This window comes from Mangifera indica, chromosome 7 (genome assembly GCF_011075055.1).
Source record: "Mangifera indica cultivar Alphonso chromosome 7, CATAS_Mindica_2.1, whole genome shotgun sequence".
In the NCBI taxonomy this organism is placed as follows: domain Eukaryota; kingdom Viridiplantae; phylum Streptophyta; class Magnoliopsida; order Sapindales; family Anacardiaceae; genus Mangifera; species Mangifera indica.
In genome coordinates this window covers 11,410,111-11,423,204 of record NC_058143.1, presented here as the reverse complement: position 1 = coordinate 11,423,204, position 13,094 = coordinate 11,410,111, and the positions used below count along the sequence as shown (strand labels likewise).

At 31.1% G+C, this 13,094-nt stretch overlaps 1 protein-coding gene across 1 annotated transcript; it reads left to right on the top strand.

Annotated features, from left to right (window-relative positions):
- The first annotated feature begins 3,239 nt into the window (after nt 1-3,239).
- On the top strand, nt 3,240-6,665 carry LOC123220091 (GDT1-like protein 4). The gene is made up of 9 exons (XM_044642102.1): nt 3,240-3,561; nt 3,652-3,720; nt 4,100-4,213; nt 4,411-4,509; nt 4,693-4,765; nt 5,360-5,445; nt 5,660-5,743; nt 5,919-5,978; nt 6,262-6,665. Exons 1-9 carry the CDS (start codon nt 3,478-3,480, stop codon nt 6,454-6,456), a joined length of 864 nt encoding a protein of 287 aa, XP_044498037.1. The 5' UTR covers nt 3,240-3,477; the 3' UTR covers nt 6,457-6,665.
- The last annotated feature ends 6,429 nt before the right edge of the window (nt 6,666-13,094 follow it).

The following is a 13,094-nucleotide window of genomic DNA, read 5'->3' as shown; positions in this document are numbered from 1 at the left end:
GCAACTTTTCAAAATGTAATCCTTAGAAAATTTGTTAGTTTTTAGAGTTTAAAGAGAAAAATGATATAAATTTTTATATATTTTTTTAAATTATTAGTTAAATGACTATTTTTCCTCTAAGACTAATATATTTAATTAATTTTAACAACTTATGAATGAGATTTTAGGATTTTTAACGTTGACCGGTAAATATTTAGAAATATATCAAACCTTGGTGGGAATAAGACCTTTGGCCTTATAGATTTAACAATTGACTAAACCTATTTCCTTTTTTTAATTAATAAGTGGAGAAGCATTTTTGGTCAAATAGGGTTTCACCCATGTTCGACTAACATAGATTATGCCCATATGATGAGTGGGAATTTCGACCAAATTCAACCAATGTAAGTTCTACTCATCTAACTAATGCTTTGGGTTTCAATCGGATTTAGCCAAATCATCAATCGATATATTAGACACATTTAGTTAAAAAAGGGATCTTTGTAATTTTCCTGAACCGACATTTCATTAGACAATATAAAATATTATAATTAGTAAAATGACAAAGATCCCCTACATGTCTAAAAAGTGTCGAGAATTCTCATTCGGTCAAATAGACAAAACATATGTTGGTCATATTCAACCCAAATCCCCATTTTGCTAAGATTTTTTTTCTTGTTTTCATGTTTTTTTAACTAATTAGTCAAATATGGGAAAAGAGTATGATTAATTGATAGATCTGTAATTATTTTGTTATCCCATTAAGTTTTTTTCTATAATTCATTTTACATCAAACTTAATTAGCTTATTATTTATTATTTATTATATTTTTTAATTTCATTACTGTTGTGCCATTTAGAAAAATAGTCTTTTCTAAACTTTTTCATATGTTGTTAAATTTTTTAAGAAAATTATGTCTAAAATTTGTTTGATATGTAACTGAAACCAGACCTCAAATTCTAGACATGAAACATAAAAACCAAAGAGTAGTACTGTGTGTACAAATAATGTACATAATTTTAGGTATAAATAATAATATATTATTATATGATTGAAAATTTTTAAATTAAAAATAAAATAATATATAATTATATAATGATATATAATATTTTATATATAAAATAGTGTATGTAATTTTATTGAAAAGAAATCTATTTCTTAGGGGGTGTTTGATTCTGGGAATGTTTTATTACTAAAATTGAAAGATTACTTTAAAGATAAATTGCTTTAAAGATTATCGGGTATAAATTATTACTATGTTTGGTAAAAATAGTTAAGTAAAAATAATTATTGTATTTGGTTAGAGGTAATAAAATAATATTAGTATATTATTTTACTTAAATACCTTTAGGTATAATTATTCTAAAATATTTTTTATGTTATTTGTTATATTAATTGAAAATACAATTATTTTTGCCCTAAAAAATTAATAAATAATTATATATTATAATAAAATGAAGATTGCCTTAATAATTTTTTAATATCTAAGGTAGAACTGATAATTAGATTACCTCTTATATTACTTATTACATTATCATTAATAATAGAAGATTATCGAAATCTTTTATTACTTATAAACTAAATAAAAATAATATAAATAATAAAATATAAATTAACAGAGTAATTTTTAATCCTCATCAACCTAACGCACCCTTAAATGTGAAAAAAAAAAATTTTGTAGACTTTAGGGCACAACAAAAACAAAAAGATTTCAAATTTTAACAATTTTACCATTCGAACTAAATGAAAAAAAAACAAGGATATTTTGGTAAAACGTGAGAAAAAAAAAGGCAAAATGATGTTAATACTTTATTCATAGTCAATGTAGGGCCATTAAATATAATTTTTTTAATTTTCTATTAGTTATGAAAAAGTTGAGGGCTTGTAAAGTTAATGAATTAAATTCTCAACCCACCTACCATTCCACATGCAAGAAGAGTGAATGTTCATTTGGAAAATATCGTTAGGATCCATATATATGGAAAGCTATCAATATCTCCCCCCACATCATCTTTCCTTAAACTGTTCAAGGAATGGCTATATTTTAACCATGCCCTTCAAAGGAAGATTGCCCTTTTCTTCTCGTTACCTCAGAGTCAACTCAAATTTAGAGAATAATTTGCCTTTTTTATATTTTCATTAAGTTTAAAAAGAGTTTATTCTAAATATTATATTTTACGTTTCAACCCTCAAAAATAAGCTTCTGTTTGTAATAGGAAAATTTGATTAAGAATCTACTACTCCAAACTTCAAATTATATTGGCCAAAAGACTTATTCCCACTTAAGGTTTGACTCATTTTTTAACTTTTATTCGTAAGGTTTCAAAAATTTAAATATCCACTTATTATTTAATTTTTTTTAAGACTTGTTGTTAATTATAATAGTAAAAATGTCAATTAATAGTATTAAAAAACTAAAATTTTATCTTTTTTTTTTTTAATTTAAAAAACTAACCATTTTTCTCTTATCTAAAAGTTTGAAAGTTTATCTTTTTTCTCCTAGGGTTTCATTGCTTCCCCTTCCTTCCCTGGTAATCGTTTTCCGATCAATCTCCCATATGTCGATGCTCCCTCTTGCATCCTAAATGAAGATGCGGCCACGAATATGATGGATCATTGTGCTTTGTCTAGATCTATTGTGCAATAAATGTTAGCCAACACAAATGTCTCTCGAGCATTCCCGTCGCATTTGTGGCCAAATTGAAGTGGTCAAGATTCGTCGCGTGATGGATTCAGATGAAACATGACCATCTATCTTGCGACAAATCTTTGTCAAAGTTGCTTTGATTCGTTACATCTTCATCTAAGATGTAATAGGGAGTATCAGCAGATAGAAGGTTGGTTGGGCAATTGTTGTCAGAGAAGGAAGGAGAATGAATGAACCCTGAGGAGAGAAAAACTAATTTTTCAAATTTTTGAGTAAGAAAAATTATTAATTTTTTAAATTAAATAGGGAATAAAATAAAATTTTAATTTTTTATCTTTATAATTAATAATAAGTTTTAATAAGAGGTGAATGACAAATAAATATTTAAATTTTTAAAATTTAAAACGTGAATTTTCAGTAGGTATAAGAGTTTTGGCCAATTATATTTTAATAATATATTCAAAATCATGACAACGAATGGAGCAAAGTTTTTACCATTAACAACAAATTTCAGAAATATATTCAACAAAACGTTTCGAAAACGTTTTAAAGGATATTTTTTTAAAACATTTTTAAAAATAAAAATTATATTTAAATTTTATATCGAACCATTTTCCTTAAACTCCACTAAAGCATTTCACTGTAATAGTTTAATCTTCAATCCTCCATTATGTCCAACTTTTTCTTTCTCACGGCTTTCTTTGCAGTTCTCAGCAGGATCTCTCTGACTTTTGTGTCCTTTCAGTTTTTCCGCCAGATTTAATTCCATTAGATCCCAACTTTCCCACCAGTTTTCTTGCCAACCAAACACGCCGTGCGAGAGAATCTCGCTTTCTTCTTTGTTTTCCGACATGGGTTTGTGTTCAAACCGTTCAAAACGCCCCATTTTGGTAGCCCTTTTCGCTGTTTTGGCTCTGTCTCCGATCTTTGCTCAGGTTTTTTTGTTGTTTTTTAATTGTTATTTTTGTTCATGAGTGTGTGTTTTGTTTTGAATTGTTTTGTTTTAATGTGTTGTGGTTTCGCAGGCGGCCTTTGTTGATAGGGAGGATGAAGATTTAGGTCGGTCAATTAAAGATCTGGGCCGCCGTGGCATGGTGAGTTAAGTTTGTTGTTTGTTACTTGTTTGGTTGCCGAGAAAATTTGAGAGAAAACAGGGAGTGGGAGAGAGAGAAATTTGAACCTTTGTAAACATTTGAGTCGACCTTTTAGAAGATTGATCTAATTAGAGGAAGAGCCTTAAGTTTGGTATAAAACTTCCGGAAGGTGAATGAAAATTTAAGCTTGTTATTTTTTGTTTGGTAGCTGAGAAAACTTATGAGAAAATAGGGAAACAAATTTAATTTTGAACTTTGGATAGATTATACTGATCCCACTAGAGGTCTGGTCTAATTATTACGTTTGATGAAGAAAATTTTACAAACTCTGTTCATTTAAGGCAAAGAGTAGTATATTTATTTTGTTATGGTTTTGCAGATTATCAGAACAAACCTTGACACTGATATTACTGCAATTGGTTATAATCTCAACTCTGGTCTTGGAGTATTTGATGCTTTTGTTGCAAGTTTTTCAATGATTCTTGTCAGCGAGGTTTGTTGATTTGTAATTTGATGATAAGTTATTTATTGAATTCTTGTTGATCCAATGAATAATGTCATGGTGTGACCAATTTTTTTCATTCAATAGCCATACGTCTCATGGGAAAAAAGATAAAAAATTTATTTAAATTCTGTTTGCTATATCTTTATCTAATGAATGTTTTGGTTGGCTGACAAAAATACTACTAGATCGGAGATGAAACTTTTATAATAGCAGCTCTGATGGCGATGCGTCATCCCAAGTCAACTGTTTTGTCAGGTGCTCTTACTGCCCTGATTGTTATGACTGTAAGTTGCTATTCCTTGTTTGCTTAAAGTATTGTGCACTCCCTTCTGTGGCTTTTTTCATTGTTGTTTCTGATAATGCAATGTATTCTGATGAATTGGTTCTAACAACACTGAAGCTCTATCAAGTGCTCTTTCTCTTATACTTGATGTTAATCAAGTAAAGTTGTCGTATGTGTCAATTAGGTGCTTTCTACTGGACTTGGTAGGATTGTGCCAAATTTGATATCAAGGAAGCATACCAATAGAGCAGCTACAGGTTATCTTTCTTTTTACTCCTCTCCCTTGCCTCTTTTACCCAGTTACCTCTAGTTCTTTTTGTTTTCTTTCTCATTTCTTAGCCCTTTCTTTGTTGTTCATCTGCATATATTTGTCATGCATAGTTTTATATTTTGGCTTTATTGTCTTTCACTGTTATAGGAGTTTTTACTGTTCTCCTTGCATTTGGGTAAATCTAGTTTTATTGACACATTGAAAATCAATATAACAACTTCAAGACTTAATTGGAAAGAGTGCTGGATGCCTTATAAGGAACAGTAAATTTTGCGGCCATAGACAATTTCAGCTAGTCATGTAAAACAACTAGTTCTTAATGAATTGCATTTTGGTTTTATTATTTTGTCCCAAGGATGGTTCAGTTCTGTTACCACAGTGAACTCAATTGAAAATGCATATCAATGATGGAACTGAATTTTTCTTGTCACGTCTGAATTTGAGATTTTTCTATCTTTTGTTGCATTTTGTATTTATAGTGTTTCATCCTATTTCATTTCTATCTTGTTGGATAATGTGAGATGCTTCAGCATTAATAAAGTTAACATAATCCATGCATTGTGTTCCTTTTTGTATGCAGTTCTTTATGCATTTTTTGGGTTGCGGTTACTTTACATAGCTTGGAGATCAGATCCAAAATCAAGTCAGAAAAAGGAAATGGAAGAAGTATGTTTGCATTTTTTCTTCATGCAGAAGTCTCAAAATTGTCCATCATATATGTTATTTTTTGACCGTTGACCCTGCTGTTTCTTTTCTTTTTTTTTTTTTTTAAAGGAATAAAGATGTTTCACAAGTTCTGTCATTTAGCTATTTGATTTTTATCTTTTAGAGTTTATATTATTTTCACTTCCAATGCTCTTCTTCTCATTCATCAATTCAGGTGGAAGAAAAGCTTGAGGGTGGGCAGGGGAAATCAACCATCCGCCGCTTCTTTACCAGATTTTGTACACCAATCTTTTTGGAGGTAGGTTCTGGAATCAACTTTCTGATGCATGAAATTCAACCTTTTCAAATTGTTCATGATTTGTTTTTGCTTTTACCTGTGAAATGTTTCAATTATACTGCTTGCAGCATTCTTAAATATTTTCAAATTTAGTCTTCTGTTAATAATCTCAACCAAGCATCTGTTTTTACTGCAGTCATTCATTTTGACGTTTTTAGCCGAGTGGGGAGATCGGAGCCAAATAGCAACAATTGCTGTAAGTAAATACTTTCCCTAATTTGATGTAACTCTCTACTCCTTAAATTGACTTATCATCTGTGTAACTTGCTGTCTGCTATGATGTAGCCGACATATATAGCTAATATTCTAATATAAATCCAAACATTTTTCCCACTTAACCTATTAGTCCATTAGACATTACACTTTAAGATAGAGCTTGATACCCCAAGATTGAGACAGGTTCTTCATATGTCTGCTTTTTATTGTGTTTGGACCATAATCTGATATCATACGCATCAATATATATTCTGTTTTTGCAGTTGGCAACACATAAAAATGCCGTTGGAGTGGCAGTAGGTGCCATGATCGGACACACAATCTGTACATCATTGGCAGTGGTGGGAGGAAGCATGCTAGCATCAAAGATCTCGCAGCGCACAGTTGCTACAATTGGAGGCTTGCTCTTCCTTGGCTTTTCCTTGTCTTCATATTTCTATCCTCCCCTAGAAGAGTGACCAATTCTTGTAGGTTAACCTGATTCTTTAAGGGCAACTAAGCGCTTGAAATTTTCCCTCACTTTTTTTTCTTTTTTTTTCATTTTCCTATTTTCTAGTCACAAAATCTAAATGGGTCTTTATACTAATTGGTTAAACACCAGAAAACTTTCTCTTATTCTTTTGTATAATTAGCATAAGAAATTATAACTCAGATGTTTTCTTTTTTTAAAACTTCATTTTGTTTTTGTTCATAATATGTGATTTAAGTGAAGATTCCCAGACAAATTGATAGAGATTCTAAATCATATGAATTCTTAAAAAACAATCTCATTTTCTCGCTTAAGGCTTTGATTTAACATTAAGCAAATATATTTATTTCTATTAAGTGTATAAAAGAAAGAAACTTAGTATTTATTATAAATACTCGCTCTTGTAGAAGGAAATAAAAGTTAACAAAACTGATGGAACATAAGAATTTTTAGGTTTAAGACTTAGGTTCAATCCTTTGATACACATATTATAATTTACGTAAGAAAGTCACTTTGTAGCTTCATTCTCTCCTCAAATTTATACGGCTATCCAAGACATTAATTCCAAAAAGTTTTTCAATGCAACTCGGAGATGCACTTCAGAACAAAGTGAAATAAATGATAATTCTCTATGCCTATCCATTCTAGCAAGGGTACATGTATGGAGAGTTTGATGATTACAATTTCACAATGGGTAAAAGGCAAGTGGCTCCTCACACAATAACCAACCCTATCCTTTTTGTTATGGGTTGATCGCTCTTGTAACGCTCTTATGCGAAACTTAACTCCAACCCGTAGCTATGTCAACCTTTTCCATCCTAGGCGCGCAGCAGAAATGATAGTGTAAAGGCTGGAGAAGAATGTGAGGGGAAATCACACACAAAGTGCACATAGCATAAGTGAGCACAGAGCTGTGAGAGAGAATGCTGGAAAATATGAATTGTGTTACTTATGACTTGTTCTATGTTACGTGTTACAAATGTTGCACAAACGGGGGAATTTATAGGCACGAGCCAGTGAAAATATCTACAAGTAAAAATCTAGATACATGCCCCCTAAAATATCTTGGAAACTCTAGACCCTACACTGTATAACAAAATCCAAGTATGACCTGGAACATTCCTTGGAAAAATTGCAAAGGTGCCTAGACTGCCCATTGTGCATATAGAGATCAAGTCATTTAGGAAAACTCTGGGCATATCATTGTGAATTCAAAATATTAGTCCCACAGCCAACTTGTCTGGACTCTTCCCGATAAAAATCTCACTTTCTGGGCCTTGGCTAGATTTGGGTTGCCTTTTGCATATTTGATGTGGGCTGGACATTGCGAAAATTGAGGTTGCACGTCGACTGCTTTTGGGCGATGCTGCCATGCTCGTAACATTTTGCATTCACTAGCATGTTTTGTACAATTGAATTTGTTGTTCTCTCATCCCTACTTTCACATCCTCCTCATGCTCGAATGGTTTTTCTGTCATTCGCATGTATCTTTGTTCAACGTGGAAGGTTGACGCATTTGGCTGGACTGTTGTAGTTGTTCTGCTTCGATGGGCCTTTCTCTTGTATCATTCCTAACACCTTCCAACACTATCTTGTTCTCAAGGTGAAAGTTTCAGTATGTGCAGCAAAAGTCGTCTAAGGTAATCCATGAAACATCTTCCAAGGGTAATCTCTCCAATTGCATAAGTAGTTGAATGATGTCTTGAGCATTTTGTTTGATGATATGGGTGTGTAAGATAGCCAGTGGACAAAATTAGTCTAGTAAAGTTGCAAATCTCGACGAAATGGTCGGAGGATTGAAACATGAAATACTAGATGAATCTTGGAAGTGGCTAGGTGAGTTTGTAAGCAATTGACCCGAGTTTGACCACGATGAGAAAAATGTCCATGGTGATGATGATTTAGGTTGCAATATGGTGTTGGGCCAAGAAAGATTGTCGATATGGTTGTAGTTTGACCAAAACTAAATCACTTACGGCAAATTGTAATTCATGTCGTTGGTTGTTTGCCATATGTTTCACACGATTTCAAGTGAGACTTAAGTTGCGCAAGATGACATCTCATTGAAGGAATTGTTGCTCGATGACCTCAATAATGGTACTGTCTAACTCAAAAGGATATACGACTGAACATGATTTGAAACAAAGAGTGATACTAAGTGATATATGAGTGTTTTGCCCAAGGTAGAAATTAGACCCAATGGGTGGGATTGTCCCTTGCAAAGCACTGTAAATATTGTTCCAATCCTCAAATTTTCACCTTTGATTGGCCATTTGTTTTTGTGTGATAAGAATTGCTAAATTGGAGTTTGGTGGCTAAGACGAAACAGTTCAGGCCAAAATCACTCGTGAATACCGGATCACTGTTAGAAACTATTGCTTTGGGTATTTCATGAAGGTGACAAACCATATTAATGAACATTATAGCATCTTCAGAATAAGTAAAAGAGGTAAGAAGAGCATGGAAACGGCTATACAAAGAGAGATAGTCGACAACAACGTGCAGTGCGCTCTATCCCTTAAATAGTGTAACCATAAGGATGGCAACTAGTTGGAGAGGGTCAAATACCCTAATTTTCATTCTCATTCTTATAAGAAAAACCTTTTCCTGTTTTTGTCGTGACCTGATATAGGGATAATAAGAAATCTATGTCCCCTATCGTAACCCTCTCTATCCCCTCAAAGAAATAATAGAATAATTATAAGTTATTAATACATATTTGTAATAATTCTAAATTTTTAAGGGTTTATGAGACATGTAAAAGAAGAGACAGATCAAAGAGACATGTAAAAGAAGAGACAGATCAAAGAGAGAATGAACTAAGGATATTTTTATTCTTACCTCCATCTCAGTTTCAATCAAGGAATTCTCTCTTCATTCGGAGAGAGACAATCTAGGAATCCACTTTAGAAGGTTAAATTATCATCCCTAGTAACCCAATAATAAAATTTGTTGATAATTCTTCTAAATCACTATTTCTATTTTCTCTTCTTTTTTCTTATTTGGGAATTTTCTTTCGGTTAATTTGCTATCTGTCTTCACGTTTTTCTCATTTAATTCAGTTTGCATCATAAAACTAACAAACCAACCTCATAAAATGAAACGGGCTTGTCTTGGAGCCACATGTTTTGGCCCCAATGAATTCCCCGAAGCATCTAACAAAAAGCCTCACATACCGTGCTGGCTTGTGTTAATGCTGGGATTTTGGAGGTTGGTTGACATATCCATGCCCATATTAAGAAAGCCAAACACAAAATTGTTGCTCGTTTTAGTTCCTCCCTAATTGACATTTATGCTAAAGTGGAAGCTTAGCTGAAGCTTGGATGATTTTCAAGCAAACTGAGAATCCGAATGTGGTTTAGTGGACATCAATGAAATCTGGCTGTGCTTTTCAGGGACAAGGAAGGGAAGCTGTTCAACTTTTCGGACACACGATCAAGGTGGGAATAGCCTACTAAAAGAATGTCGCAAATAATTCATTTTGATGAAAGAAGTTAATGGCATTAATCCTAGTTTTGAACATTTTATTTCACTTGAATGGTTGATCTTTATAGATACGATAGTTGCATACTTCATTTACTAGAACAATCTCTCCTATTTATCTGAGTTTAGAGGTCATTTTTTATCTTCTTCTTGACAACACAAAAACATAGCCATAGGGTAGTCGATTTCATAAAAAATTTACTTCAAATTGAACCATATAGTTCAAGTCCTTATGTTTTGGTATCAAACGCTTTTGCCAGTGAAAATTGGTGGGAAGAGGTGGAAAACTTGAATTGGATTAAACAGAGAAGGTTAAAGAAACACCCTGGTGAATCTTGGATCCAGGTAAAAAAATAAGTCCCATGTTTTGTCATGGGAGATAGATCACATTCACAGGATATTGAGATATATTCTTACTCTGAATCTTATTAAGAGATTGGGATGTTGAAGGTGTCTATTTATCCACTTGTCATATATTTTCATTGTTTCTTGTTTGTTAATGTAATCACAAGCTCACCAATCTGTATAATTATCAATTATTAATATTTCTTTATTTTATTGAAATTACGAAAATATCCTGATTCTTCATGAGTTAATGCCCTTTTTTTGGGTAAAACAAGGGCAGAGCCCAAAATTAAAAAAAGAAAATAAATTACGAGGGAGTTAAAACTTTTGTAAAATCACTTTCTAAGATCTCTTGAAACGCAGGAGGAGCTTAAAAAAACATAAAAAAAATATTTACAGAAATAAGACTATTTTTCGTAATCCAATTAGTAATATAATTTGCTTTTCGGATAGAATAAAAAAAGTTTATATTCTAATTAAAAAAAAACATGTTCTATATGCTAATAACAAGACTAGCATTAGGACCAAGGATGAAGTCCTTACTAAGAATGGTGTCAATTACCTCCTTGCGATCAAGCTCTACATGAAGACTTGATAGATGATGCGTCTAAGCAAACTTGAGTCCATGAGTTAATCACATATGTGAATCCATATAACCATGTTAGGGAGTTAATTTCATCCACTCATCAAATTTTCAAAAATTATAAAATACCTCACTGATAAAAATTATCAAAGGCTTTTTAAATAGAAAATTATTAAACCATTAATGAAAGTCTAGTACTTATGGATCTTCAAAATAAATAAAAAAAGTTATAATATTATCCCTAATTTTAATAAACTTGAAATATATCATTATAATCCTAAATTATTTAATTATTTTAGAAATCTTGAGCAGCAGCAACATCATGGATTTGGTGAGAGATTAACAATTAATTAAGCACACAGAATAATAATTTTATAATCTACAAGTGGGAATTGATTACTCCACTGAATGTAGCTTTCGGAACACCCATTATCCCAAAAAAAAAAAAAAAATTGTAGCCTTTATTTTATGTTATTTTATTTTTGCTTAATCAATAAATTTTCTTTTTTTTTTTTCCATAAAAAATCACAATTAAAAGTGATTTTTTGTGATTTTTTATGATACATAGGTTATGAGTTTTACAGATCAATGAAGAACAAAATATAATTATACAAAAATAAATATAACTTGAAAATCAACAATATCGTAATGCACATTGCCAATTTAAGTTAATAGTTTCTATGAGTTAATGTCTTTTATCTTGTACTAATATGAATCATTTTTATCTGGCTAAAAGAATTGGTCCCACCTGAGATATGGTGAAATCTCAAAATGACTTCTCCTAAATTTTGAAACCTAAATAACCATCTATGAGCAATTTTTTTTTTTTTAAAACTCAGTTAAAGTTACGAACAAAATTGTCATGTAACAACAAATTTAATAAACGTAAAATTCATATATTTGTCCCCAAAGTTTAAAAAACTATTAACTTCATCCCCATTTAAAGTTTTTAAACTTTAAAAAGTAGCATTTTGCCCCCAAACTTAGGGCTTTCTTCCTCTCTGTGAAGCCTCTTCCTCCAACGACTTCGAATGACGTTTGGATCTAAAAATCCAGGCATCCTTTGTTTGGATCGAAAAATCCAAATGAAGGAACCCTTTGTCGTCGTTCGGATGAGTTATCTTTCCAAACGATGATGAGACCAAGGTGTCATCGTCATCTAGACGACACCTTTGTCATCCAGATGAAGGGCTTCTTTGTTTGAATTTTTCGACCCAGATAAAGAATGTCTAAATTTTTTGATTCATACATCATCCAAGGTCATCAGAGGAAAAGACTTTGTTGAGAGGAAGAAAGATAGGTCGTTGTTTATCGGAGCTGATGGTTCGAGTTAAGAAAAGAAAAGCCTGAGTTGGGGGGGGATGCTAGTTTTTAAAGTTTGAAAACTTTAGTTAATGGTGAAGTTGTTAGTTTTTAAAACTTATGTATGTTTTTTAAATTTTTTTGTTAAATGATGATTTTACCTTTAACTTTAATTGAGGTTTTTAATAGAATTTTACTTATGGATGAGTGTTTAGGTTTTTAAAAGTTGGAAGAGGTCACTTTGAGATTTCATTGTACCTTAAGTGGGAAATAGTGTCTTCAGCCTTTTTATCTCAATATGAGGTTATTTGCACTTTTTTCCCTTAAGGTTTGAAGTCTATTCATTTAACTTAAGGTATCGTGAGATATGGACATTGTAGTCTAATCAGATGACATTTTCCATTAAAAAGGTCTAAAATTCCCCTGTTGTCTTATTTACATGTTAGAAATGAATAAGACATTAAAACAAAAAAAAAGAAAAACCAAGTTTGCTTTTAGTTAAAGGTAATGAATGAAAAATTATTACAAAAATAAATTATTTTAAAAATTATTAAGTATAAAGTAATATTATATTTGATCAAAATTAATAAATATAAATAATTATTGTATTTGGTTGGATATAATAAAATATTACTAAAGTGTTATTTTAGTTAAATGAGCTTGGATATAATTATTTTAAATTATTTTTCACATCATTTGTTATGTTAATTAAAAATAAGGATATTTTTACTTAAAAAATTATTAAGTAAAAATAAAATATAACAAAATTAAAATTACTTAGATAATTTTTTAATACTTAATCAGGTGAAATTGGTAATAATATTATTTTTTATTTTACTTGTCATATCTCTATTAGTAATAAAAAATTATTGAAATATTTTTTTACTTACAAATTAAACAAAGTAATGTAAATA